The sequence below is a fragment of the Hyperolius riggenbachi genome, chromosome 7 (genome assembly GCF_040937935.1).
Source record: "Hyperolius riggenbachi isolate aHypRig1 chromosome 7, aHypRig1.pri, whole genome shotgun sequence".
Classification (NCBI taxonomy): Eukaryota; Metazoa; Chordata; class Amphibia; order Anura; family Hyperoliidae; genus Hyperolius; species Hyperolius riggenbachi.
Window position 1 is genome coordinate 248,987,751 of NC_090652.1, and position 25,783 is coordinate 249,013,533.

Genomic DNA, 25,783 nt, shown 5'->3' on the forward strand with positions numbered 1-25,783 from the left:
GGCTTTCTGAAGGCGTTCTAGTGTTAATGGAGCTTGCAGGTCTAAGTCCCACCTCATTATTGACTGTTGGAGTGGATTTCCCATGGGGGAAACTAGTAATTTATACCAGAGGGAAATTTGACCTGTAGGCTTAGTAAGGTTTGAGGGAATAGTAAATCCCATGCCTTTTTGGAAAGAGGCTTAAATGTAATAGGACTGGGAGATGTTTTATGTAAATGTGAAATTTGGAGGTACTGGAATATTTCTCGGTCATTAAGTTTATATTTCCATTTTAAGTAGGAGAAAGGGATTAAAGATGACTGAGAGAACAATTTTTTGAGGAAAAGGATGCCTGCTTTTGTCCATGATAGTAGATTGATGTGTTGTTGAATGATGGATTTTAAGGTTATTAAAGGGATCTTGGCTAGTAAGGTTTCTGCATCGTTTGGATATGTTTTGGCTAGGGTTTTCCATGCAGAGGTTGTTGCTAAAATAGTTGTGTGGGAAGTTCTAGGGAGCGATTGTGAGGCCCAAATGAGATTAAGATGATCAAGCAGGGGGATGCTTTTTCTAGGGTTACCCATGTTTTCCCAGGAAAGTTTGGGCACCAAAATTTGAACATACCGATTCTGATTCTGATGCTATGTAATAAAGATAAGGGTCAGGAAGACCAAATCCTCCTCTGTGGACTGGGGTTATTAGGGTTTGGTATGAGACTCTATGTTTTTATTAAAGCAGGTCTGGTTTATGTGTGATTGCTTCCTTCCAAAGGGAGTGCCTTTTGATTGGATTATTAAGCCCTTTAGCATTTACAGTATTGATGTGATTGTTATAGCCATATTTAAGTAGGGTGGTGAAGCATCAGATGATGAGATGAGAGCATTTTAGGATTATATAGTGTTTGGAGACTGGTAGCTGGGGCTGGTTTGGGGGTTGAAAGAAGTGGAGGGAGGGATAGGCCCTTTGTGGGGTAAAGGTTGAGACATGACATGTAATGTCTTTCATATTTTTTAGAGCAAAGGTTAGCGCCAAGGGGACATTAGCAGGACTTCTGGAAGACCAGGAATGGAGTCTGGCTAAGAGGTGGAGCAAGGAGCTGGTGGGGTGTACTCGAATGGCCTCTTCAGGAAACATGTTGCCAGGATTGAGTGATTTTAGATACTTCTTTAGCACGAGCAGGTTTCACTGCAGTGTCAGGTAGGGACAGGCTCCATGCCTTCAGCAGCTTATAGCCTTCTGCTATGGATGAGATGGCTAGGATTTTCCCCTCATTTGGTATTAAGAGCTTGGTGGGGAAGCTCCAACGGTATTGGGTGTTGTGCACCCTTAGTATTTTTGTAATGGGTTGGAAGTCTTTCCGTTTAGCAAGGGTGGCTTGAGAGAGATCTGAATATAGCGTGATGTGGCTGAAAGGGTCAGGTAGCGATCCTTTGGTGCGAATAACCTGCAGCAGGCTTTCTTTGGTGGTATAGAATTGATAGCAGCAGATTACATCTCTAGGTGTGGAGGCGGGGAGGTTAGCTGGCTTAGGTAACCTGTGAACCCTTTCTCACGCTGCTTCATTGTCTGCTAGATGTGGCAGAGTTGTTTTTGTTAGTTTGGTAATATATTCTCTCAGTTGAGAAGGGGAGACAGCCTCTTCAATGCCCCTGAATTTTAAATTGCAGCAACAGTTGCAATCTTCAAGATCTGCTGCTTTAGATTTCAGCCAAGTTATGTCAGGTTGTGTTTCTTCAAGGCAATCTACCGTTTTGTTGTGCTCTGAAGTAAGGGCAGCAACATGTTCTTCATTGCTGGCTATTCTGTCCCCTAGTGAGGAGAGGGACACTTGTAGGTTATTAGTTATAGCGGTGAATTCTAGTGAAAGAGAGGATTTAAAAGAGAGCAGTATCTCCTTCATATATGTTTGTGTCAGGGCTTGGTCACTGACTGGTATATAAATCAGTGTGCAGTCACACAGATGCAGTGAAAGGTATGTGACTGGTATAATACAGTGTGCAGACACGCAGATGCAGTGAAAGGTATGCACTGACTGGTATATAAAACAGTGTGCAGTCACATAGATGCAATGAAACGTATGCAGTGATTGGTATAATACAGTGTGCAGTCACCGACGCAGTGAAAGGTATGCAGTGACTGGTATAATACAATGTGCAGTCACACAGATGCTGTGAAAGGTATGCAGTGACTGGTATAATACAATGTGCAGTCACACAGATGCAGTGAAAGGTATGTACTGACTGGTATATAAATCAGTGTGCAGTCACACAGATGCAGTGAAAGGTATGCAGTGACTGGTATATAAATCAGTGTGCAGTCACACAGATGCAGTGAAAGGTATGCAGTGACTGGTATACTACAATGTGCAGCCACACAGATGCAGTGAAAGGTATTCACTGACTTGTATATAAACAGTGTGCAGTCATACAGATGCAGTCAAAGGTATGCAGTGACTGGTATAATACAATGTGCAGTCACACAGATGCAGTGAAAGGTATGCAGTGACTGGTATAATACAATGTGCAGTCACACAGATGCAGTGAAAGGTATGCACTGACTGGTATATAAACAGTGTGCAGTCACACAGATGCAGTGAAAGGTATGCAGTGAGTGGCATAATACAGTGTGCAGTCACACAGATGCAGCAAAAGGTATGTACTGACTGGTATATAAATCAGTGTGCAGTCACACAGATGCAGTGAAAGATATGCAGTGACTGGTATAATGCAATGTGCAGCCATGCAGATGCAGGGGAAGGTATGCACTGACTGATATATAAACAGTGTGCAGTCATACAGATGCAGTGAAAGGTATGCAGTGACTGGTATAATATAGTGTGCAATCACACAGATGCAGTGAAAGGTATGCAGTGACTGATATATAAAACAGTGTGCAGTCACACAGATGCAGTGAAAGGTATGCAGTGCCTGGAATAATACAATGTTCAGTCACACAGATGCAGTGAAAGGTATGCACTGACTGGTATAATACAGTGTGCAGTCACACAGATGCAGTGAAAGGTATGCAGTGACTGGTATAATGTAATGTGCAGTCACAGATGCAGTGAAATGTATGTAGTGACTGGTATAATACAGTGTGCAGTCACACAGATGCAATGAAAGGTATGCAGTGACTGGTATAATACAATGTACAGTCACACAGATGCAGTGAAATGTATGCAGTGACTGGTATAATACAATGTGCAGTTACACAGATGTAGTGAAAGGTATGCAGTGTCTGGTATAATACAATGTGCAGTCACAAAGATGCAGTGAAAGGTATGCACTGACTGGTATATAAACAGTGTGCAGTCACACAGATGCAGTGAAAGGTATGCACTGACTGGTATATAAACAGTGTGCAGTCACACAGATGCAGTGAAAGGTATGCAGTGAGTGGCATAATACAATGTGCAGTCACACAGATGCAGCAAAAGGTATGTACTGACTGGTATATAAATCAGTGTGCAGTCACACAGATGCAGTGAAAGATATGCAGTGACTGGTATAATGCAATGTGCAGCCATGCAGATGCAGGGGAAGGTATGCACTGACTGGTATATAAACAGTGTGCAGTCATACAGATGCAGTGAAAGGTATGCAGTGACTGGTATAATACAGTGTGCAATCACACAGATGCAGTGAAAGGTATGCAGTGACTGGTATATAAAACAGTGTGCAGTCACACAGATGCAGTGAAAGGTATGCAGTGCCTGGTATAATACAATGTTCAGTCACACAGATGCAGTGAAAGGTATGCACTGACTGGTATAATACAGTGTGCAGTCACACAGATGCAGTGAAAGGTATGCAGTGACTGGTATAATGTAATGTGCAGTCACAGATGCAGTGAAATTTATGTAGTGACTGGTATAATACAGTGTGCAGTCACACAGATGCAGTGAAAGGTATGCAGTGACTGGTATAATACAATGTACAGTCACACAGATGCAGTGAAATGTATGCAGTGACTGGTATAATACAATGTGCAGTTACACAGATGTAGTGAAAGGTATGCAGTGTCTGGTATAATACAATGTGCAGTCACACAGATGCAGTGAAAGGTATGCACTGACTGGTATATAAACAGTGTGCAGTCACACAGATGCAGTGAAAGGTATGCAGTGAGTGGCATAATACAATGTGCAGTCACACAGATGCAGCAAAAGGTATGTACTGACTGGTATATAAATCAGTGTGCAGTCACACAGATGCAGTGAAAGATATGCAGTGACTGGTATAATGCAATGTGCAGCCATGCAGATGCAGGCGGAGGTATGCACTGACTGGTATATAAATAGTGTGCAGTCATACAGATGCAGTGAAAGGTATGCAGTGACTGGTATAGTACAATGTGCAGACACACAGATGCAGTGAAAGGTATGCAGTGACTGGTATAATACAGAGTGCAATCACACAGATGCAGTGAAATGTATGCAGTGACTGGTATATAAAACAGTGTGCAGTCACACAGATGCAGTGAAAGGTATGCAGTGCCTGGTATAATACAATGTTCAGTCACACAGATGCAGTGAAAGGTATGCACTGACTGGTATAATACAGTGTGCAGTCACACAGATACAGTGAAAGGTATGCAGTGACTGGTATAATGTAATGTGCAGTCACAGATGCAGTGAAATTTATGCAGTGACTGGTATAATACAGTGTGCAGTCACCCAGATGCAGTGAAAGGTATGCACTGACTGGTATAATACAATGTACAGCCACACAGATGCAGTGAAATGTATGCAGTGACTGGTATAATACAATGTGCAGTCACACAGATGCAGTGAAAGGTATGCACTGACTGTGCTGGACCTGGCACAGTATAGCAAGGGCCAGCTGTGACAGACAGGGCTGTATATGCAGTGTCAGTTTCACACACACAAAACAAAAACACATCACAAGAACATTAGCTCTCAAAAGAGCCTTTTTGTGGTTCTTTTCAGCAACAAATATCAGCAACGAGCAAGCTAACAAGACCTAACTAATGCTTTCCCTATCTCTCCAGCAACCACTCTCTTCTCTCACTAAGCAGGCAGCAGACAGAGTGAGAAAATGGCGGATGCAGCAGCATTTTTATTGAGAGGGGGCGGGGGTCCAGGAGGGAGTGCAGCCTGATTGGTGACATGTGTCTGCTGACTGTGATGTCGAGGGTCAGCCCAATGATGTGGTATAGGGGCAAATCGAACTCGCTATGTGTTTGCGGTTTGCCGGGATTCGTGCGATCAAGTTCGCCGGTGAACTGTTGGGGTCGTCTCTACTCTCCACGTCGTGTCGCAGCTCTCACATACATCCTCATTTATGTTGTGGGCAGCACACAGAGGAGGTGACAAGGGTGTGTTAACTTTTCCTGCCGTGGTGTTCATGCACAAAGATTCAGGTTCAGGTTGGCAGAATTTGGTACAAGGGCATAATCATCTATGAAGTACACCTGCATTATTGATCGGTGGGATGGCAATTTGGGGGTGAATGAGATTGGCTCACTTTGATCATGTGGTCAGGAGCCAGTGGATTCAATCAGCTCCTGACTGGCTCACAGAGTTCTGCCGTCATACCAATGGCTGGGTGAGTGGACTGCAGAGGCGAGAGAGCAGCGCAATCGGTGGTAGCAGTGGGAGTGTGCAGCGAGCTAATTGAAAACTACTTCCTGGCAGGGATAACAGCTCCCAAACAGGGATTTCAATTACCGCGGTCGGGAAGTGGTTAAATATAGATGTCTGAAATGCAAATGAAACATCCCTCTCTGTTTTCTTCTGCAGCGGAATTCACTGCTGGCTTCATCCAGTTCCGAGTTATAAACTGTGAAAAGGCAGCAAATGCTTTATGCCCAGGGATGAAAGTAACCAATGGCTGCAATTCTGAAGACGTAAGTTTTTGCCTCTTTTATGTGTGTAAGCTATGCCAGCAGAGAGGAGAAAAATGAATGAAATCTGTTTAAAATTCCATTTCTAGGCCAATTTCCAATTTTGATGTGACTTTCAACAAAATGTATTGAACTCTATGAAGTTGAGTTTCAGATTAATTTGCAAACTTGTTATCACCACCAAATTTGCTACGTCTGTCTATGTCTGTCAGGGTCACTAGTGTGAACCTGTATAAAACATTTTTAAAAAAGACCTTAAAGTTTTTGAGAAAAGGGATTTTAAAATGGGAACAAAAGGTAAAACAATATATCAGATGTTTGTCAATCATAATTGTAGGCAATTTCAGAGTCAGCAAGCAGTCAGGGGTCATACACAGATATATCAACAGTGCAGGAGTAAGATCAGCAGCGATGCTCGAATGTACCCAAATTTGATTCGAGTACATTCGAATTCGGGTCCGGGTCAAATTCAGATTCGGCAGTGATCACGCCCATAGAATTAGATTCGAATTTGAGTCGTGATCGGTAATTGATTTTGGGTAATAGTCGTGATCACGAATTCGGATGGCCTTAAAGCAATTTTTTTTGTAAGGGAAATCACAATTAAATAGGTGTAATTAAAAAAAATTGATGGAAAACTTTTTCTCTGCATTTGCTTTCTTCTTCTCCTTCTCCTTCTTCCTCTTCTTCTTCTTTTTTTTTTTTTTTTTTCATATTCTTCCTCTTGTACCCAACTTAATGTTTTTTGTGGCCTTATAGCTAGTGGCGCATGGCAGCAGCGCATAATTCAGTGGACCCTGGCGGCTGAAACACAGACAGCAGGAGGTTAAATGCAGCAGCAGGAGGAGGAGTGACGTGTGGCAGCAGGCAATGTAACAGGCCATGGCACCTAGCGTTGGTACCACGGCTGTAATAATAAACACCATACAGCAGGAGGTTCCGGACAGCAGTCGTGAAGCCCACATTGTGTCCAATTCACAACTGGGACAGCACAGTTTTCAACCCAGACACCTCAGAAAATTTTTCTCTTTTTTTTACCAAAAAATGTAGCTATTGTAGTGGCATGATAGCTAGTGGTGTATGGCAGCAGCGCATAATTCTATGGACCCTGGCGGTGGGAACACAGACAGCAGGAGGTTAAATACAGCAGCAGGAGGAAGAGGCGTAACGTGTGGCAGCAGGCAGTGTAACAGGCCATGGCATCTAGCGTTGGTACCACGGCTGTAAATAAATACCAACAGCAGGAAGTTCCAGACAGCAGTCATGAAGCCCACATTGTGTCCAATACACAACTGGGACAACACAGTTTTCAACCCAGACACCTCAGAATTTTTTTTTTAACAACAAAATGTAGCTATTGTAGTGGCGTAATAGCTAGTGGCGCATGGCAGCAGCACATAATTCTGTAGACCCTGGTGGTGGGAACACAAACAGCAGGAGGTTAAATACAGCAGCAGCAGGAGGAGGAGTGACGTGTGGCAGCAGGCAGTGTAACAGGCCATGGTGCCTAGCGTTAGTACTACTACCGTAAATAAACACCAACAGCAGGAGGTTCCACACAGCAGTCCTGAAGCCCACACTGTGTCCAATACACAACTGGGACAGCACAGTTTTCAACCCAGACACCTCAGAAATTTTCTTTTTACAACAAAATGTAGCTATTGTAGTGCCGTAATAGCTAGTGGCGCATGGCAGCAGCGCATAATTCTGTGGACCTTGGCGGTGGGAATACAGACAGCAGGAGGTTAAATACAGCAGCTGCAGCAGCAGGAGGAGTGACGTGTGACAGCAGCAGCAGGCAATGTAACGGGCCATGGCACCTAGCGGTGGTACCACAGCACCTACAGAAAAACCAAGCCAAATTAGCAAGGTGACTGAAGGCTGAAGTTGTGAAAAAATAATTCCCAGGCACCTCATGTCCTCCTCTCACCAACAGGTGCCTGGAACGTGCCTTAAATCCAGGCCTGAGTCTGTCCATGGACAGACAAGAGCGCTTCTCGGTGACCAAGCCACCGGCCGCACTGAAGCACCTCTCGGACAGCACGCTGGAAGGGGGGCAAGACAGGACTTCCAGGGCGTACTGCGCCAGCTCACTCCAGATCTGCAAGCGCTCGACCCAGTACTCCAAAGGGTACACAGGCTCCTTGCCAGTGTCAAGCCCACTAAAGGACCCCATGTAGTTGGCCACCATCCGGGTCAGGTGCTGGCTGTGACTTTGAGAGGAGGATGCTGCTGCATGCACCTCCTCTCTCGGCTGGTCTACCGTCATGTAGAGTGCCTTTGTCAAGGACAGCAGGTCTCCTGGGCGCCTGATGCTGCTGCTGGCTGCAGGCACTGGCTGCTGTGCTGGCTGGACAGGGACAGAGGGGGTGGAAGGCTGGGGGAAGGCTTCCTCCAATCGTCGAACAAGGATCTCCTGCAACTCCCTTGTTCGCTGCTCAGGGTCTCTAGCAGGCAGGAACTGACCCACCTTCCCCTTCAGCCGTGGGTCCAGGATCATGCTGATGCAGGTGTCCTCCCGAGCCCGCATCTGCTTAACCCTGGGTGGACCGTCCAGCAGAGACATCAAGGTCAGTGGCCACAAGTTCGCTGTCCTCCTCCCCTGGCCCCTGAGCCTCTTCCTCCTCTCTCCACCCTCGCACCACTGCAGCAGCGCTCTGCTGTTCCCCCTCAACAGCAATGTCCAGGACCTCCAACTCCTCCTCCAACAACTCAAAATCCTGCACAGAAGTGGACTGCGCAGGTGGCTGCTGTTCCAGCTGGATCAGGGCCTCCTCTCCCACATCCAGCAGATCACAAAATGCCCTGTCCAGCAGACAAACAAAGGGCACCCACTGGCAGAGGGATGCCTGTTCCTCGCTGACCAGGTTGGTTCCCTGCAGGAAGGGAGTCAACACCAAGCAGACCTGCTGCATCTGCCCCCACTGTGCGTTGGAGAGGAGCTGGAGTTTGGTGGTGCCAGCGAGAGTGCTCTCAATGATGTGGCGGTTGACAGCCCTCCTCTGCTCTACCAGCCGCTCCAACATCACCAGGGTGGAATTCCAGCGAGTTGGCACATCGATGACAAGGCGGTGTCGTGGCAGGCCCTCGCCCTGCTGCATGTCAGTCAGGTTTGATGCGGCAGCGGCTGAGTGGCGGAAACTGCGCACAATTTTCCGAGCCGATTCCAAAAGATTGTCCATCCCCTGGTAGGTGCGTAGGAACTTCTGCACCACCAGGTTCAAGACGTGGGCCAAGCAGAGGACGTGGGTCAAGTGTCCCCTGGTGATGGCAGCCAGCAGGTTAGCCGCATTGTTGGACACCACCAATCCGACTCTGAGGCCTCTGGCAGTCAGCCACGTCTTATCCTGCTCCCTCAGGTAACGGAGCACGTTGGCTGCCGTGAGACTGTTCTTCCCCAGCAGCGCTTGGCAATGGGGGGCCTTCACACTGCTGTTGAGGTGGGGTTGCTTGGCGGCGGGAGCTGCTGCTTCTCCCCTAACCCTGCATGGTGGCACCACATAGTGTACTACTGCTGGTGCTGCTGCTGCTGCGCTCGAGGATGGACCTGCTGCTTCCTCGCTGGTGCATTCCACCAAGCTGACCCAGTGGGCCGTGAAGGACTGGTAGAGGTCTGTCCCAAAATGGCTGCTCCATGAATCCATGGTGACGTGGATCTGCTCACTCACGGCGTGATCGAGCGAGCGGCCCTCGTTCGCCATAGCAAACCGAAGCAGTGCTGGGAGAAATAGTGGCGGCTGGGAATTTGCCACTCCGGGATCCCATACTGCAGGAGCGTTTTCATGTCACTCCCCTCCAGCACAAAGGAGTATGGCAGGAGCTGGGAGCACATGGCCTGGGCCAGGGGCGCCGCGAGGCATAAAGCGAACCAAGCGGTCGCTTGGGGCCTCACAATCTTAGGGGCCTCGGCGGCTCCGTGACGTCGGCGTGACGTCACTTTTTCCCCGCAGCCCCGCTGGGCTGGCAGAGCAGAGCAGGGCTACAGGAAGATGGCCGCCGCCGAAGCCCTGCTCTGGAGACTATGTCTCCAGTACAGGGCTTCGGGTGGCCATCTTCCCGACCCGTAGCCCTGCATGAATCAGCGCGGGAGATTGGAGGAGGAAGCCAGGGAGGGAGCTCCGTGGGAACTGCGCGCCTGAGAAGCCGGCCGGGAGAGGAGACCAGGGAGAGAAGACTTCTGCCAGTGCCAGCCTGCCAGGTGAGTAAATTCTTTTCTTTTTGCAGCCGCAGCCCTAATTGCGAATTTGCGATTGATTTCTGCTGAACTGTGCCCTAAATGCGTTTGATATCTGCTGAAAATGTGGCCCTAATTGCGATTGATTTCTGCTGAACTGTGCCCTAATTGCGTTTGATATCTGCTGAAAATGTGGCCCTAATTGCGATTGATTTCTGCTGAACTGTGCCCTGAATGCGTTTGATATCTGCTGAAAATGTGGCCCTAATTGCGATTGATTTCTGCTGAACTGTGCCCTAAATGCGTTTGATATCTGCTGAAAATGTGGCCCTAATTGCGATTGATTTCTGCTGAACTGTGCCCTAAATGCGTTTGATATCTGCTGAAAATGTGGCCCTAATTGCGATTGATTTCTGCTGAACTGTGCCCTAAATGCGTTTGATATCTGCTGAAAATGTGGCCCTAATTGCGATTGATTTCTGCTGAACTGTGCCCTAATTGCGTTTGATATCTGCTGAAAATGTGGCCCTAATTGCGATTGATTTCTGCTGAACTGTGCCCTGAATGCGTTTGATATCTGCTGAAAATGTGGCCCTAATTGCGATTGATTTCTGCTGAACTGTGCCCTAAATGCGTTTGATATCTGCTGAAAATGTGGCCCTAATTGCGATTGATTTCTGCTGAACTGTGCCCTAAATGCGTTTGATATCTGCTGAAAATGTGGCCCTAATTGCGATTGATTTCTGCTGAACTGTGCCCTAAATGCGTTTGATATCTGCTGAAAATGTGGCCCTAATTGCGATTGATTTCTGCTGAACTGTGCCCTAAATGCGTTTGATATCTGCTGAAAATGTGGCCCTAATTGCGATTGATTTCTGCTGAACTGTGCCCTAAATGCGTTTGATATCTGCTGAAAATGTGGCCCTAATTGCGATTGATTTCTGCTGAACTGTGCCCTAAATGCGTTTGATATCTGCTGAAAATGTGGCCCTAATTGCGATTGATTTCTGCTGAACTGTGCCCTAAATGCGTTTGATATCTGCTGAAAATGTGGCCCTAATTGCGATTGATTTCTGCTGAACTGTGCCCTAAATGCGTTTGATATCTGCTGAAAATGTGGCCCTAATTGCGATTGATTTCTGCTGAACTGTGCCCTAAATGCGTTTGATATCTGCTGAAAATGTGGCCCTAATTGCGATTGATTTCTGCTGAACTGTGCCCTAAATGCGTTTGATATCTGCTGAAAATGTGCCCTAATTGCGTTTGATTTCGGCTGAAAATGTGCCCTAATTGCGTTTGATTTCTGCTGAAAATGTGCCCTAATTGCGTTTGATTTCTGCTGAAATGTGGCCCAAATTGCGTTTTTATTTTCTGGTGTCTGGGGTAACTGTTGCTGCATTTATTATTTAATGGTCATAGTTGGCTATATTTGCTGTGCTACGGTTAAGCTTCGCCCATACAATGTCATGGCCGCGCCAATCTTTCGGCGCGCTACGCGCGCCTCAATCACCCCAACATCCATGTTTTAAACAGCCCCGCCCCAATCCGCCCTCCTGCTCCACCCACATGTCATGGCCACGCCCACTTATGCGGGATAGCCACACCCATTTGTCGCCTAGGGCCTCTTGCTACAGTCCGCTTGGGGCCACAAAAACCTTAGCTGCACCCCTGGCCTGGGCAAGCAACCCGTTCAGCACCCGGATGCGCCTGTTGGTGGCAGGCAGAACCTTGGTCACACCTGGTGGTGGCACTGGTCTCACTGGCGCTGGAGGTCTGGCTGGAAACAGTGGCTTGCTGCTCCGCCATCATTTCCACGACAGCCTGTGCCTGACTCTCCGCAATGGGTCGGGGGCGACAACCCATGGCAAAGATGGGCGCAACACGCTGCTGCTGTGCCTCTGCTCCATCCTCCACAACTCTGTGGCTGGCGGCGGACCAGTCACAGACCTGCCGGCAGTGGTGGCTGCAATGGTGCTGCCTCTCATGGTGGTGCCTCTACCTCTGCCAGTCATTGTACAATTATACAAATACAATAAGAAAAACAAAAATATATATGTGTAGAAAGGGCGGGAAAGGGTGTAAACTTTAATAAAGTGTCTGGGTTGGTGGTGACTGGTGAGTGACAACAAAAAATGATTTATTTTTTTTAAATAGTAGTAGTACTACTAACAATAGGGTAGTCTACAGTAGTCAATAACTAACTCGTGTGACAGACAGTGACAAATAAATGTCTGTCACACACGGACGCAATCAATAGGGTCAGGCAGATGACAGTCACAGATCACAACAGATGCTGGCTTGTGAAGTAACTATTACACAGAAGTGAAGCCTGCGGCACTAAATAAACTCACAGACTAGCAGTACAAATTAAGTAAACTAGTACGTAGGTAACACAACTACTACTAACTTTAATCCCTAGCAGTAGTAGTCGATAATTAACTCATGTGACAGACAGTGACAATAAAAGTCTGTCACACACGGACACAATCAATAGGGTCAGGCAGATGACAGTCACAGATCACAACAGATGCTGACCTGTGAAGTAACTATTACACAAACTAGTACGTAGGTTACAACTACTACTAACTATAATCACTATTAATAGTGCAGTAGTCGATAACTAACTCGTGTGACAGACAGTGACGATAAAAGTCTGTCACACACAGACGCAATCAATAGAGTCGGGCAGATGACAGTCACAGACCACAACAGATGCTGGCCTGGCCTAGTGGCCTGTGAAGTAACTATTACACAGTAGTGAAGTCTGCGGCACTAAATAAACTCACAGGCTATAGCAGTACAAATTAACTAAACTAGAATGTAGGTAACAACTACTACTAACTATAATCCCTAGTAGTAGTGCAGTAGTCGATAACTAACTCATGTAACAGACAGTGAGTGACAATAAAAGTCTGTCACACAGGGACGCAATCTATAGGGTCGGGCAGATGACAGTCACAGATCACAACAGATGCTGGCCTGAACAGTAACTAACACAGTACTGAAGCTAAATAAACTCACAGACTAACAGTACAAATTAAGTAAACTAGTACTAGTACACAACTAACTATAATCCCTAACCTACCTAAGCTAGTGTAACGATCGTTGTCAGCACACAGAGAGAATCTGATTGGTGATGATCTGCAGAATCATCAACAATACAGATGTATACTCGATTATGGATGATCTGCAGAATCACCAATAATACAAGTATGACTAACCTCTGGACACCTAATGAGTAAATGTGTTAGATGAACTGAAGGCTATCTCCCAAGGAGCGGGAGATATAAAAGATTCGGCCAAGAGCCACCTGAGGGGCAGGTGGCCCTGGGCAGTGCAGAAACTATCTCTTGATAGTGAGGACCTGGTAACCAGGGATAACAGTATTAGATGGTGAACTGTACTGCAGCCAGAGGATGGGACCACTGGCTGCTAACAGGCCGGACTCTCTAAGGAGCGGGAGTCCTGATTGCAGATGACACCTGATGGAATGGTGTCACTGCTAATACTGATAGACTGAGCACTCAGGGAGAGTGACAGCTAGGATAGTCGGGCAGGTCAGGTCGGCAACGCACGAGCAGATGAAGTACAGAGACAGGAGACTGATTCGGTAACCGGTTACAGGCAGGGTCTGGCAACAGGTAGACAGATATGCAGAGGTAACGAATCAGAAAGCAAGAGAAAGGTCGACAGAGCAAATAGTCATAACATATCAATATAACAGAGACCTAGACTGGGGTGTGAGCTCCTTGATCTCGACACCCAGGAACAAGTCTAGAGTAACACAGTGATGACACAGAGTCCCTAAGCTTGGGTGTGAGGTCCTTGGTCACAACACCCTGGAACTGGTCTAAAGAATAACACAGCAATGACACAGTATCCCTAAACTTGGGTGTGAGGTCCGTGGTCTCAACACCCTGGAACTGGTCTAAAGTATAACACAGCAATGACACAGTATCCCTAAGCTGGGGTGTGAGTTCCGTGGTCTCAACACCCTGGAACTGGTCTAAAGTATAACACAGCAATGAGACAGTATCCCTAAGCTTGCGTGTGAGGTCCGTGGTCTCAACAGCCTGGAACTGATCTAACATATAACACAAACGTATTCTGGCTAAGTGTGAATTCCCAGGTCCTCCTGGTTCTAACACACTGTGGGATCTGACTGGTCTGAGTGCTCACACATAAGTATTCGCACGGCAGACAACCAGCAACTGACAGGCAAGAAGTATAAATAGAGCAGCGCTCCTTAGCGCCGCCCAGCCCCACTAAAGGTGGCCACACACCATACAATTTTTTAAATATCTGTTCAATTTAAGAATTGCAATCATTTTTTCTGACTCATTGTAACATTTAAAAAATCTGACCAATGTACCACACACCTATGTTAAATATTTCCCCAATTATGATAAAAATGATTGGAAACTCTAACAAAATTGCTTGGGTGTGTATATTAATAAATTGACAATCTAACACACACCATACAATCTTTAGAAAGATTGAAGAAAAATATCTGGCATTCCGGATCGATAAAAATCGAAGAAAACGGGAAATCCGATCGGATTTTTCAGTCGAATGAAAAAAAAGCTTTCGATTTTTTCGGGAGATCCAATCGTTTTTATCGAATTGCCGTAAAATCGGATCATTTTATTGTATCGTGTGTGGCCACCTTTAGCCAATCACCTACTACACTGTGATCAGCTGATAGTCCTGATCAGCTGATCCCTCTCCTATTGGCATAAAGGTCCTGCCTCCTAGCGCGTCTGAACGCGGAGACAGCCTCCCCACTGCCAGACCGCGCGGCGGTGTCTCCGCAATCCATTACAGCTAGTAGGGTAAGGCTACCTAAGCTAACAGGCCCTAGCCTGCACACAGACCTAACACTAGCCTAGCACAGTATACAGTATACACTAGCTACTGACTGAAAACTAAAACAATCAAATGACTATCTATCAATAAATAAGTACAATAAATGTGTAGAGAATGTGTGTAGGATGCAAAACACTGTGTTAAGCAGTGAAAAAGCACTTGCTCAGACGAACAGCAGCACTGGAGATGTTCTCAGTACCACAGAGTCACAAGCAAGGATGTGCTCCCTAAGATGGCCGCCGTCTCATATAGAGGAGAGGAGGGCCAGGCTCCCCTCCTCTGTTTGGTTGCAGGAGCCTCGGCTGGGGGCCTTCTGATTGTCCCAATAACGTCATCCCCTGGATACCGAAGCCGAATTCGTGATCCCGGGTTAACACCCGTGATCACGGCCAAATTCGAGAGTGACTATTCGGGTACATTCGAATTCGGGATCGGTATCGATCTTCGGATTCGAGTTCTGGAATCATAAAAAATCTACCCTTGATAAATTCGAATTTGAGAGCACCGGCGAGCACCCCTGGTGATCAGACAGACAGAGGTCGGTTCAGGCAGCCCTTCTGATGGTAAAATCTGCTCTGCAAAGCACATCTACTGTGCCACTCTGCTTAAAGGAGGAGGGCATAGGAGGAAGGGAGAGGTGAAATGTCGGGTCCACTCCCTGTCTGCATCCTTTCCCAATTGCCTCTGCCCTGCTTTGGGGTCACCCCTTCTGAGGTGACACCCGGAGCAGGGGCAAACCTAGGATTTTCAAGGGGGGGATTCCTGAAATGTCTCCCTCAGCCACACACAATATAGTATAATAATATAGTAGGACATCATGCTGGGTACACATAATGCATTTTTTCCATCCGACTGACAGGATCTGACAATTTTTTTCTAAATGTCCGATCTGCTCCCGATCGACAAGGGGATCGATCAGGAGAAGTTTGGATACAGATAATAATGAGGACAGCCAACATTGCTAATGAAGAGGAAAATGAAGCATGCACACAGCAGGTCACATGGCTGTGCTCATACCTGACTCTGTTAAGTTCCCCGGAGCTGCTCTATGCTTTGTACACACACTGCTGCTCCATGCTCTGTACACACGTTGCTGCTCCATCCAAAGTCAACTGTAGCAGGGAAAGAAAGGGGCGGTGCTGTGAGCTGCAGGATACCTGCAGATATTCTGGTATCTCAACTTGTGCCTGTCCCCAGACACTGCACTGGCCCTGGTCTGAGGGGGGATTCTGGGCAGCTGTAATCCCCCCCTGCGTTTGCCTATGCGGAGCAACCTGCATCTACACCGCACGCCCCTTATGATGCTTCTACCATGCTTCAGTCTACATCACTTCAGTCTTGCTGTAGCCTGGAGCTTATTGACTGTACTAAAACCTGGTCTAGTCAATAACATCATCAGTATGGCCACCAGAATCCCTTACTTGTGTCAAAGGTCTGTAGTTTTGTTAACCATAACCCTAAAGAGCTTGTCAGAATTCAACTAGTGTCATGGAAAGATAATAAGTTGATGAAGGTACTTTAAAAGTTCTTAATCTGACATTAAAGGACAACTATCAAAAGCAGCTAATATTCTAAAACTCACATTTATTTCTAGAAATTGTTAGGAAGTAGCAATACAAAGGTTTCCTTTCATCTTTTTGTAACTTTTGTAACTGTTGTGAAGAATATATTATGTGCAGAGTACTGTTTTCACTATGAAGGTCTGTACCATGCAGAGATAGGGGTCATTCCAACACATCCAACATCCCACAGCCTTACCATCATAGTTCGTATGTCTACCCGTTTTAATGAATTTTGTGTACTGCATTGACAGCACTTAGCAACTATATGAAACAAAGTGCTTTTAGGTGATTGGAATAGTGCCAGAGGCTTTTCTCTTGGGAACCTGTATTGATGCTTGTTTGCTCTTGGCCCTGAGCACATTCCATAATCTATTCATGTAAAAGACAGCGAGAACACTAACTCTGTCTAGTTCATTCCCTGGTATTACCACACGCTTTACGTTAACTGCAGTGCCAGATCTGTCTCTACTTCACTAGACACTCAGGCTTTTTACTTGTACTTTCAAAGTACATTTGGTAGAGACTCCAATTTAAGTTTTAACCACACTGTGCAATGGAAGATATTTCATTTGCAGTATGTCATATGTAATGACTTATAAGTGACTCGACCTCTTATATTACAGTACTGCATTGGAGGAGGTGGCTACATTCCAGAAGGAAACCCCAGGCAGTGTGGAGACTTTGGAGCCTATGACTGGGATGGTTATGGTGCTCACACTGAATGGAGTGCTAGCAAAGCATTAACAGAAGCCTCTGTTCTGATGTTCTATCGCTGAGCTGCTGAATCACTTTAATTCTATTTGCCAGCTACATCTTCTTGCTGTGAATTCATTATAGTTAGTTAGTCACCAGTAATGCATACCTAATGTTTCATATAGCTTAAAGAGACTCTGTAACAAAATTTTCAGCCTTATTTCTTCTATCCTATAAATTTCTATACCTGTTCTGATGTGGTCTGGATTACTGCAGCCTTTTCTAGTTGCACTGTCTCTGTAATATATCTAATCTTCTTTTCTTTGTCAAGCTTTATCGACCCAGGGAGGAATCTGTTGTAATGAATCTGCCTCTGTTGTAATGAATACAAGTTATGCACGCCCCTCCAGGCTCTGTGTGTTTTGTTTACTCCTCACAGACAGCATCTCTGCTCTCAGTTTCAGCTTGTCTGTGATGCAGTTTGTGAGGCTGAAGGGGGAGGGAGCTGCCTGTCACATGCTGAGAAACTGTGAGAATCCCAGACTGGAATGCAGTTAATTCAATATGTAATAAAAACGTGTAGTGTACTGTGGCATGATATATATATATATATATATATATATATATATATATATATATATATATATATATATATATACACATATTAGTGTATGTGTACGTACAAATCGGACAGTACAGATTCTCTTTAAAGGGTACCTGAGATGAAGATAATGGCTATATTTATACTTGTAGTGTCATGTGACCCAATTCCATGCAACTGAACGGAGATCTCTGCTGCTGATTGCAATTTTGAGGGCACTGCAGTGGGGTCTGGCCAGTTTCTCCATCAGTGCACACAGTGGTGACCTATTCTTGTGAGAACCATTTCACACATATCTTCACTTTAATTTAGTCTACTACACTTTATTGGCTCTTTGCTTGCCCCAGTTTTATTTTTGATGCTTCTTTTACACCTGTGCAGTGTGGTGATCCCATGGCAGGGAAGCCTGCCGCAGGATCACTTGCACAAATCCATACTTCATATGACTCTAGGGCAAAGTCATATGCATAGGCCCAACCCCCTCTCAGTGACATACTCCCTGCTAGACAGGAAGTATGTCACTGAGATTCCCGATAGTCTGTGCATGCCCGCTGCACCGCGCCGTGCTCCCGTCATTCACACCTACTGTGTTCACAATAGACTGTAGACTTTGTGATGGAATTGCTGCCATTTGAACACTTCCATTGCACCGCATCACGTCACATTAAGCATGAAAATCTCCATAGATTTTAATTGAATTAGCAGTCAATTGTGGTAAAAAAAAAAGCTTATCGCAATGCTATAGTGTAAAAGGGACTGAGCAGTGTCGTAGCAATAGTCTATGCAGAGGTTGTGTCTGCACCAGAGCCCTTGAGACAGAGGGGCCCACTATGCTTCCTCCTTTATCCTTTTTTCGGAAAATGAACACCTCTGTATGGGCATTGCATAGTGGTAATACTTAATAAGCTATTTCCTTACTCTGATTACACCTCTCTGGCATTGCAGCTGTCCTTGGTCGGTTTTAGGGCTCCATATCAATACAGTGGTTGGGGCCCCATGTAAATCTTGCATCACGGCCCCAAGCTCCTTAGTTATGCCACTGGGCCTGAGGGTTCCTCTCTGAGTTACTGTTGAAGATGCTTTTCTGCTTGCTGCAATCAATTAATTAGCCAATACTGTATATCTGGTGTGTAAGAATTTCAATAAAGTTGTTTGATTTGCATTGTAGTTTTTAAGGTCGAACTCATTTACCTTTTATACATTCCCAAAGATATTTAATACATTGTATGATATAAGCTCTCTTACTTCCTAAAGAGACCATAAAACAAGTATGCAAAATAAAGACAAAGCATATGATACTGACAAAGCATATAATGATAAAAAAAAAAAACCATCAGAGGTTATCTACAAATTTCCTACTGACATTGCAGAACTTCCTCCTGACACCAATGGACTTCTTTCTGAGGCTCGGTTGGAATTGACTGTTTAAACATTGTGCCAATCAAAGTCAAACTATACATAAGCTTGTCACCTAATGGAATTATGTTATAGCAAATATGATGTCAAACAATCTGCCAGTGAACGTTGCTGGATTTAAAAAAAAAAATCCTTTTGACAATGCTGCCACCACCATATTTGACAGTGGGGATGGTGTGTTCAGAGTGATGTGCAGTGTTAGTTTTACGCCACACATAGCGTTTTGCATTTTGGCCAAAAAGTTCCATTTTGGTCTCATCTGACCAGAGCACCTTCTTCCACATGGTTGCTGTGTCCCCCACATGGCTTGTGGCAAACTGCAAACAGGACTTCTTATGCTTTCTGTTAACAATGCCTTTCTTCTTGCCACACTTCCATAAAGGCCAACTTTGTACAGTGCATGACCAATAGTTGTCCTATGGACAGAGTCACCCACCTGAGCTGTAGATCTCTGCAGCTCGTCCAGAGTCACCATGGGCCTCTTGACTGCATTTCTGATCAGCGATCTCCTTGTTCGGCCTGTGAGTTTAGGTGGATGGCCTTGTCTTGGTAGGTTTACAGTTGTGCCATACTCCTTCCATTTCTGAATGATCGCTTGAACAGTGCTCTGTGGGATGTTCAAGGCTTTGGAAATCTTTTTGTAGCCTAAGCCTGCTTTAAATTTCTCAATAACTTGATCCCTGACCTGTCTTGTGTGTTCTTTCGACTTCACGGTGTTGTTGCTCCCAATATTCTCTTAGACAACCTCTGAGGCCCTCACAGACCAGCTGTATTTGTACTGACATTAGATTACACACAGGTGCACTCTATGTAGTCATTAGCACTCATCAGGCAATGTCTATAGGCAACTGACTGAACTCAGATCAAAGGGGGCCAAATAATTATGCTCACACCACCTTGCAGTTTTTTATTTGTAACAAATGTTTGGAATCATGTATGATTTTTGTTCCACTTCTCATGTGTACACCACTTTTTGTTGGTCTTTCATGTGGAATTACAATAAAATTGATTCATGTTTGTGGCAGTAATATGACAAAATGTGGAAAACTTCAAGGGGGCCGAATACTTTTGCAGCCCACTGTATTCATACCTGGTACTTCCTTCAGCCCCCTCCGCACTGATCGCTCTCACGCCGTATTCCTCCACCTTCTTGATCTCCCGTTAGTAGAGCCGTAAGTTTGGCCAATTGCGGCCAGTCAGAGCGTGCACAGTTCAGCTGCAAGTGCCCCCATCTCGCTCCAGCGGCTGGGAGCGTTCTGCCCCAGTGCAGTAATACTGCATAGACTCAGAGCAGCATTCGCAGCACACCCGACTCGCAAAGCTACCGGGGCTGCTAATGGGAGAACGAAGAGGCGGAGGAAGACGGCGTGGGAGCGATCGGTAAGGAGGGGGCTGGAGGAATCCCCAGGTATGTATAAATCTTTTATACTTACTTATCTCAGGGTCACTTTAAGAGTTTTTCCAGTCAGTTGAAGTCTTTGTTATTTAGTTTCTGGTGCCTTTTGTCCTTCTTCTGCAACATGCTCTAGGAAAAGACCCTCGGAGTTCCTTAAAATTCCCCAACGTATTCCCTCATTCCAATGCTACTGATGGTAACAATTGCAAAAGTTGCTTCCTGTGTATTGTCACGAACACAGAGACTTAAACTGCTTGTTATTTTCGGAGTTTATCAGAAATATCCAGGCATCCTATAGAGTAGAGCTCTTAGAAGGTAAGCATGTATTTCTCTTCTGTCTTTTTCCCCTCTGGATGGTTAACTGGAGCTTAAAGAGGAACTGTAACATAAAAATATCCCCTGGGGGGTACTCACCTCGGGTGGGGGAAGCCTCCGGATCCTAATGAGGCTTCCCACGCCGTCCTCCATCCGTCAGGGGTCTCGCTGCAGCCCTCCGTGGAGTCCGGGCAGCGGTGACGTCATTATTTACCTTCCTGGCTCCTGCGCAGGCGCTCTGACGGCTTTCCATTCCGAACTACACGGAAATACCCGATCGCCGTCGGGTCCGCTCTACTGCGCAGGCGCAAGTCTCCTGCGCCTGCGCAGTAGAGCGGACCCGAATGAGATCGGGTATTTCCGTGTAGTTCGGAATGGAAAGCCGCCACAGCGCCCCCGCTGGAGCCAGCAAAGGTAAATATTGAAATGACAGTCGGCACAGTCGCCGGCTGTTCGGAGGGCTGCGGAGAGACCCCCGTGGGACAGAGGACGGCGTGGGAAGCCTCATTAGGATCCGGAGGCTTCCCCCACCCGAGGTGAGTACCCCCCAGGGGATGTTTTTAATGTTACAGTGTCTCTTTAACATACAACTGTATACTTATTTTTGTTTTAAATATACATGTGAAAGAGATCAGCTTAAAGCAAACATGTACGTGTATGTAAGATGTGAGATGACAGAAAGTGGGCTACAGCTGCCTTTTTTTGCACAAGCAACTGCAGGACAGTTGCCGCCGCACACTGACTATCCCTCACCACCGGCAGTGAAGAGGAGTTTTTCTCATGCAGGCACATCATAGTGCAGCCCTGGCCACACTCAGACATAACATGATGCAGTTTTCTGATGCTGGTAAACTCTGTACCATATCAGAAAACCGCATTATGAAATGCGTTGGAGAGAAATGCTACCATTTGGCTGCACTCAATTGCAAAGGCACTTGCTGGCCAGCAGACTGAAGGCTGAACTACCCCGTAAGCAAAGGCGTAACTACAAATCATGGGGCCCCCCAGCAAGACTTTGATGGGGCCCTTCAATGTTCATACCATTTCCCTTGCCAATGATTGTTGACAATCATAGCCTTGGGGTCCATCTTGCAAGGGTCATAAAACAAGTGTGGCCATCATGATCTTCATACCCATTGCAAGTGTAGCCACAGAAACACCTGATCTGAAGGATGAACTGCAAGCATGTACTTCAGTCTTCTGTGTGAAAAGAAACCTAATTGATAGGACAGGAAATTATTTGAGGAATAGAACATCACAAAAACTTCACAGAGACAAGGTCAAGATAATTATTTAACAAATGAAATCCTGAGTACTCTTTATAGTATCAATATATTTTCTTTTTAATTGTTTAACTTTACAAGATTTAAAGAGAAAGTTTTCAATATATAGTAGTACTTTGTTCAGTCTCTCTCATTGTTCAGTACTGAACACAATCTTACAAGCACAATTTATATACATGTAGACATCGCAAGGAGGCACAAAAGTTTTTCTTGCTAGTATAAATAACTGTCATGATGTATTAAATAAAAGTCATCACAATCTCACCTGGGTCTGGTTCTGATAGCGAGATGGGGTCTCCGGGAGGACGGCACAGATCAGTGGCGGACACAGGCAGCAGTGGGCCCATGTGCAAAATATCAATTTTGGGCCCCCTGACCTGCGGCGCGCAAAGCGCGCCGCAGCAAAAAATGGGCGTGGTTAGAATCTGCGGCGCAAAAAATGGGTGTGGATAGAACCTGCGGCGCGTAGCGATGCAGCAAAAAATGGGCGTGGTTACAATCTGCGGTGCAAAAAATGGGTGTGGACAGAACCTGCGGCGCGTAGCGCTGCGGCAAAAAATGGGCGTGACAATGACCAGATAAGGGCGGAGCTAACTGTAATTTAAAGTGATCCCGGGGTGAGAGTGATATGGAGGCTGCCATATTTATTTCCTTTTAAACAATACTAGTTGCCTGGCGGCCCTGCTGATCTATTTGGCTGCAGTAATAAACTGAATTACACCAGCAACAAGCATGCAGCTTAATCTTCTCAGTTCTGACAATATTGTCAGAAACCCCTGACCTGCTGCATGCTTGTTCAGGGTCTATGGTTGAAAGAATAAGAGGCAGAGGACCAGAACGGCAACCAGGCAACTGGTATTGCTTAAAAGGAGGGAAATATGTCAGCCTCAATATTATTCTCACCTCAGGTTCCCTTGAAAAGTGCAACGCAAAAGACAGTGGGCCCAAGTTTTGGTGACCCTTTCCCCAGAAAATTCACATAATTGTGCAGGTTTTCTCAAGAAAATACACATAATGTGAGAAGATTTGCCCAGAAAATACATTCAATCATGTCGGCAGATTTGCCCAGAAAATACATTCAATCATGTCGGCAGATATGCCCAGAAAATACGTGCAATGATGTCGGCAGATATGCCCAGAAAATACGTGCAATGATGTCGGCAGATATGCCCAGAAAATACGTGCAATGATGTCGGCAGATATGCCCAGAAAATACGTGCAATGATGTCGGCAGATATGCCCAGAAAATACGTGCAATGATGTCGGCAGATATGCCCAGAAAATACGTGCAATGATGTCGGCAGATATGCCCAGAAAATACGTGCAATGATGTCGGCAGATATGCTCAGAAAATACGTGCAATGATGTCAGCAGATATGCCCAGAAAATACGTGCAATGATGTCGGCAGATATGCCCAGAAAATACGTGCAATCATGTAGGCAGATATGCCCAGAAAATACGTGCAATCATGTCAGCAGATTTGCCCAGAAAATACGTGCAATCATGTCGGCAGATTTGCCCAGAAAACACATGCAATCATGTAGCAAATTTGCCCAGAACATACATGCAATCATGTGGCAGACCTGCCCAGAACATACACACAATCATGTGGCAGACCTGCCCAGAACATACACCTGCTAAAATAAATAATAAAAAAAACCATTTACTCACCTGCAGCAGCAGACCTCCTGTCCCAGCCTCCATCCGGCGCGCAGCTCCCATGGGTGGTTGGGTGGATAGGTAGCCTGGTGGGTAGGTAGGTAGGCAGCCGGGTGGGTAGGTAGGTAGCCCTTAGCCGGGTGGGTAAGTAGCCTGGTGGGTGGCTGGGTAGCCGGGTGGGTGGGTAGCCTGGTGGGTGGCTGGGTAGGCGGGTGGGTAGGTAGCCTGGTGGGTGGGTGGGTAGGTGGGTGGTTAGGTAGCTGGGTGGGTGGGTAGGTAGCCTGGTGGGTCTTTAGGTAGGTAGCCTGGTGGGTTGGTAGGTAGGCGGGTGGGTAGGTAGCCGGGTGGGTAGGTAGGTAGCCTGGTGGGTGGGTAGGTAGCCGGGTGGGTGGTTAGGTAGCTGGGTAGGTAGCCGGGTGGGTGGTTAGGTAGCCGGGTAGGTAGCCGGGTGGGTGGTTAGGTAGCCGGGTAGGTAGCCGGGTGGGTGGTTAGGTAGCCGGGTGGGTGTGTAGGTATCCGGGTGGGTAGGTATCCGGGTGGGTGGGTAGGTAGCCGGGTGGGTGGGTAGGTAGCCGACAGGGTGGTTAGGTAGCTGGGTAGGTAGCCGGGTGGGTGGTTAGGTAGCGGGGTAGGTAGCCAGGTGGGTAAGGTAGCCGGGTGGGTGGTTAGGTAGCCGGGTGGGTAGGTAAGTAGCCGGGTGGGTGGTTAGGTAGCCGGGTGGGTGTGTAGGTATCCGGGTGGGTGGGTGGGTAGGTAGCCGGCAGGGTGGTTAGGTATCCAGGTGGGTAGCCGGGTGGGTAAGGTAGCCGGGTGGGTGGTTAGGTAGGTAGCCGGGTGGGTGGTTAGGTAGCCGGGTGGGTAGGTAGGTAGCCGGGTGGGTGTGTAGGTATCCGGGTGGGTAGGTAGCCAGGTGGGTTAGTAGGTAGCCGGCAGGGTGGTTAGGTAGCCGGGTAGGTAGCCGGGTGGGTGGTTAGGTAGCGGGGTAGGTAGCCGGGTGGGTAAGGTAGCCGGGTGGGTGGTTAGGTAGCCGGGTGGGTAGGTAGGTAGCCGGGTGGGTGGTTAGGTAGCCGGGTGGGTAGGTAGGTAGCCGGGTGGGTGTGTAGGTATCCGGGTGGGTAGGTAGCCGGGTGGGTGGGTAGGTAGCCGGCAGGGTGGTTAGGTAGCCGGGTAGGTAGCCGGGTGGGTGGTTAGGTAGCGGGGTAGGTAGCCGGGTGGGTAAGGTAGCCGGGTGGGTGGTTAGGTAGCCGGGTGGGTAGGTAGGTAGCCGGGTGGGTGGTTAGGTAGCCGGGTGGGTGGTTAGGTAGCCGGGTGGGTGTGTAGGTATCCGGGTGGGTGGGTAGGTAGCCGGCAGGGTGGTAAGGTAGCCGGGTGGGTAAGGTAGCCGGGTGGGTGGGTAAGGTAGCCGGGTGGGTAGCTATCCGGGTGGGGGGCCCGACTCCTATCCTCCCTCACTCACCTCGGGGCCCCCCTCCCGGTATGCGCGGCAGCCGGCGGGAGAGCAGAAAATACAGGAAGTCTCCGGCCGGGGCTGCAGCAGACGCTAGAGGCAGCTGCTGCTTGGTCTCCGATATGTCTCCAAGTTGGAGACATATCGGAGACCAAGTGGCAGCTGCGCAGCCCCGGCCGGAGACTTCCTGTATTTTCCGCTCTCCCGACACATGAGGGGATGGGGGGGGGGCGAGGTGAGGGGGGAGGACAGGAGTCGGGGCCCCCCAGGTTAAAAAAAATAAAAGGTAAAATAAAAAAAAAAACCTGCAATACTTAATGGGCCCCTAAAGCAGCGGAACTTCAGGGGCCCTCGTGCGGCGGCACGGCCTGCACGGCCGTATGTCCGCCACTGGCACGGATGCTTGTGCAGCTCAACGAGGGTATTTCCAGTGCCATCTGCATACCAGGAAGTGAATGACTTCCTTAGTCAGTCACTGGAGTGGGCCTGATGTCTACTGGCTGTCTTTTGCTCTGAGGCCTCCGAA

General features: G+C 47.1%; 2 protein-coding genes across 3 annotated transcripts in view; both read left to right on the forward strand.

The window, feature by feature from the left end:
* LOC137524936 (intelectin-1-like) overlaps positions 1–18,902 on the forward strand; it is a 49,515-nt gene extending 30,613 nt beyond the window's left edge. For both annotated transcript variants that reach the window (XM_068245464.1, XM_068245463.1), the window contains exons 7-8: positions 5,741–5,847; positions 17,070–18,902. In XM_068245464.1, coding sequence (XP_068101565.1) covers positions 5,741–5,847; positions 17,070–17,222 — 260 coding nt within the window. In that variant the 3' untranslated portion in view covers positions 17,223–18,902. The remainder of the gene's footprint in view (positions 1–5,740; positions 5,848–17,069) is intronic.
* Positions 18,903–20,609: 1,707 nt separating this feature from the next.
* LOC137525818 (intelectin-1-like) overlaps positions 20,610–25,783 on the forward strand; it is a 45,437-nt gene continuing 40,263 nt past the window's right edge. The window contains exon 1 of the mRNA XM_068247028.1: positions 20,610–20,867. The gene's annotated coding sequence lies outside the window, so the exon portion shown is untranslated. The remainder of the gene's footprint in view (positions 20,868–25,783) is intronic.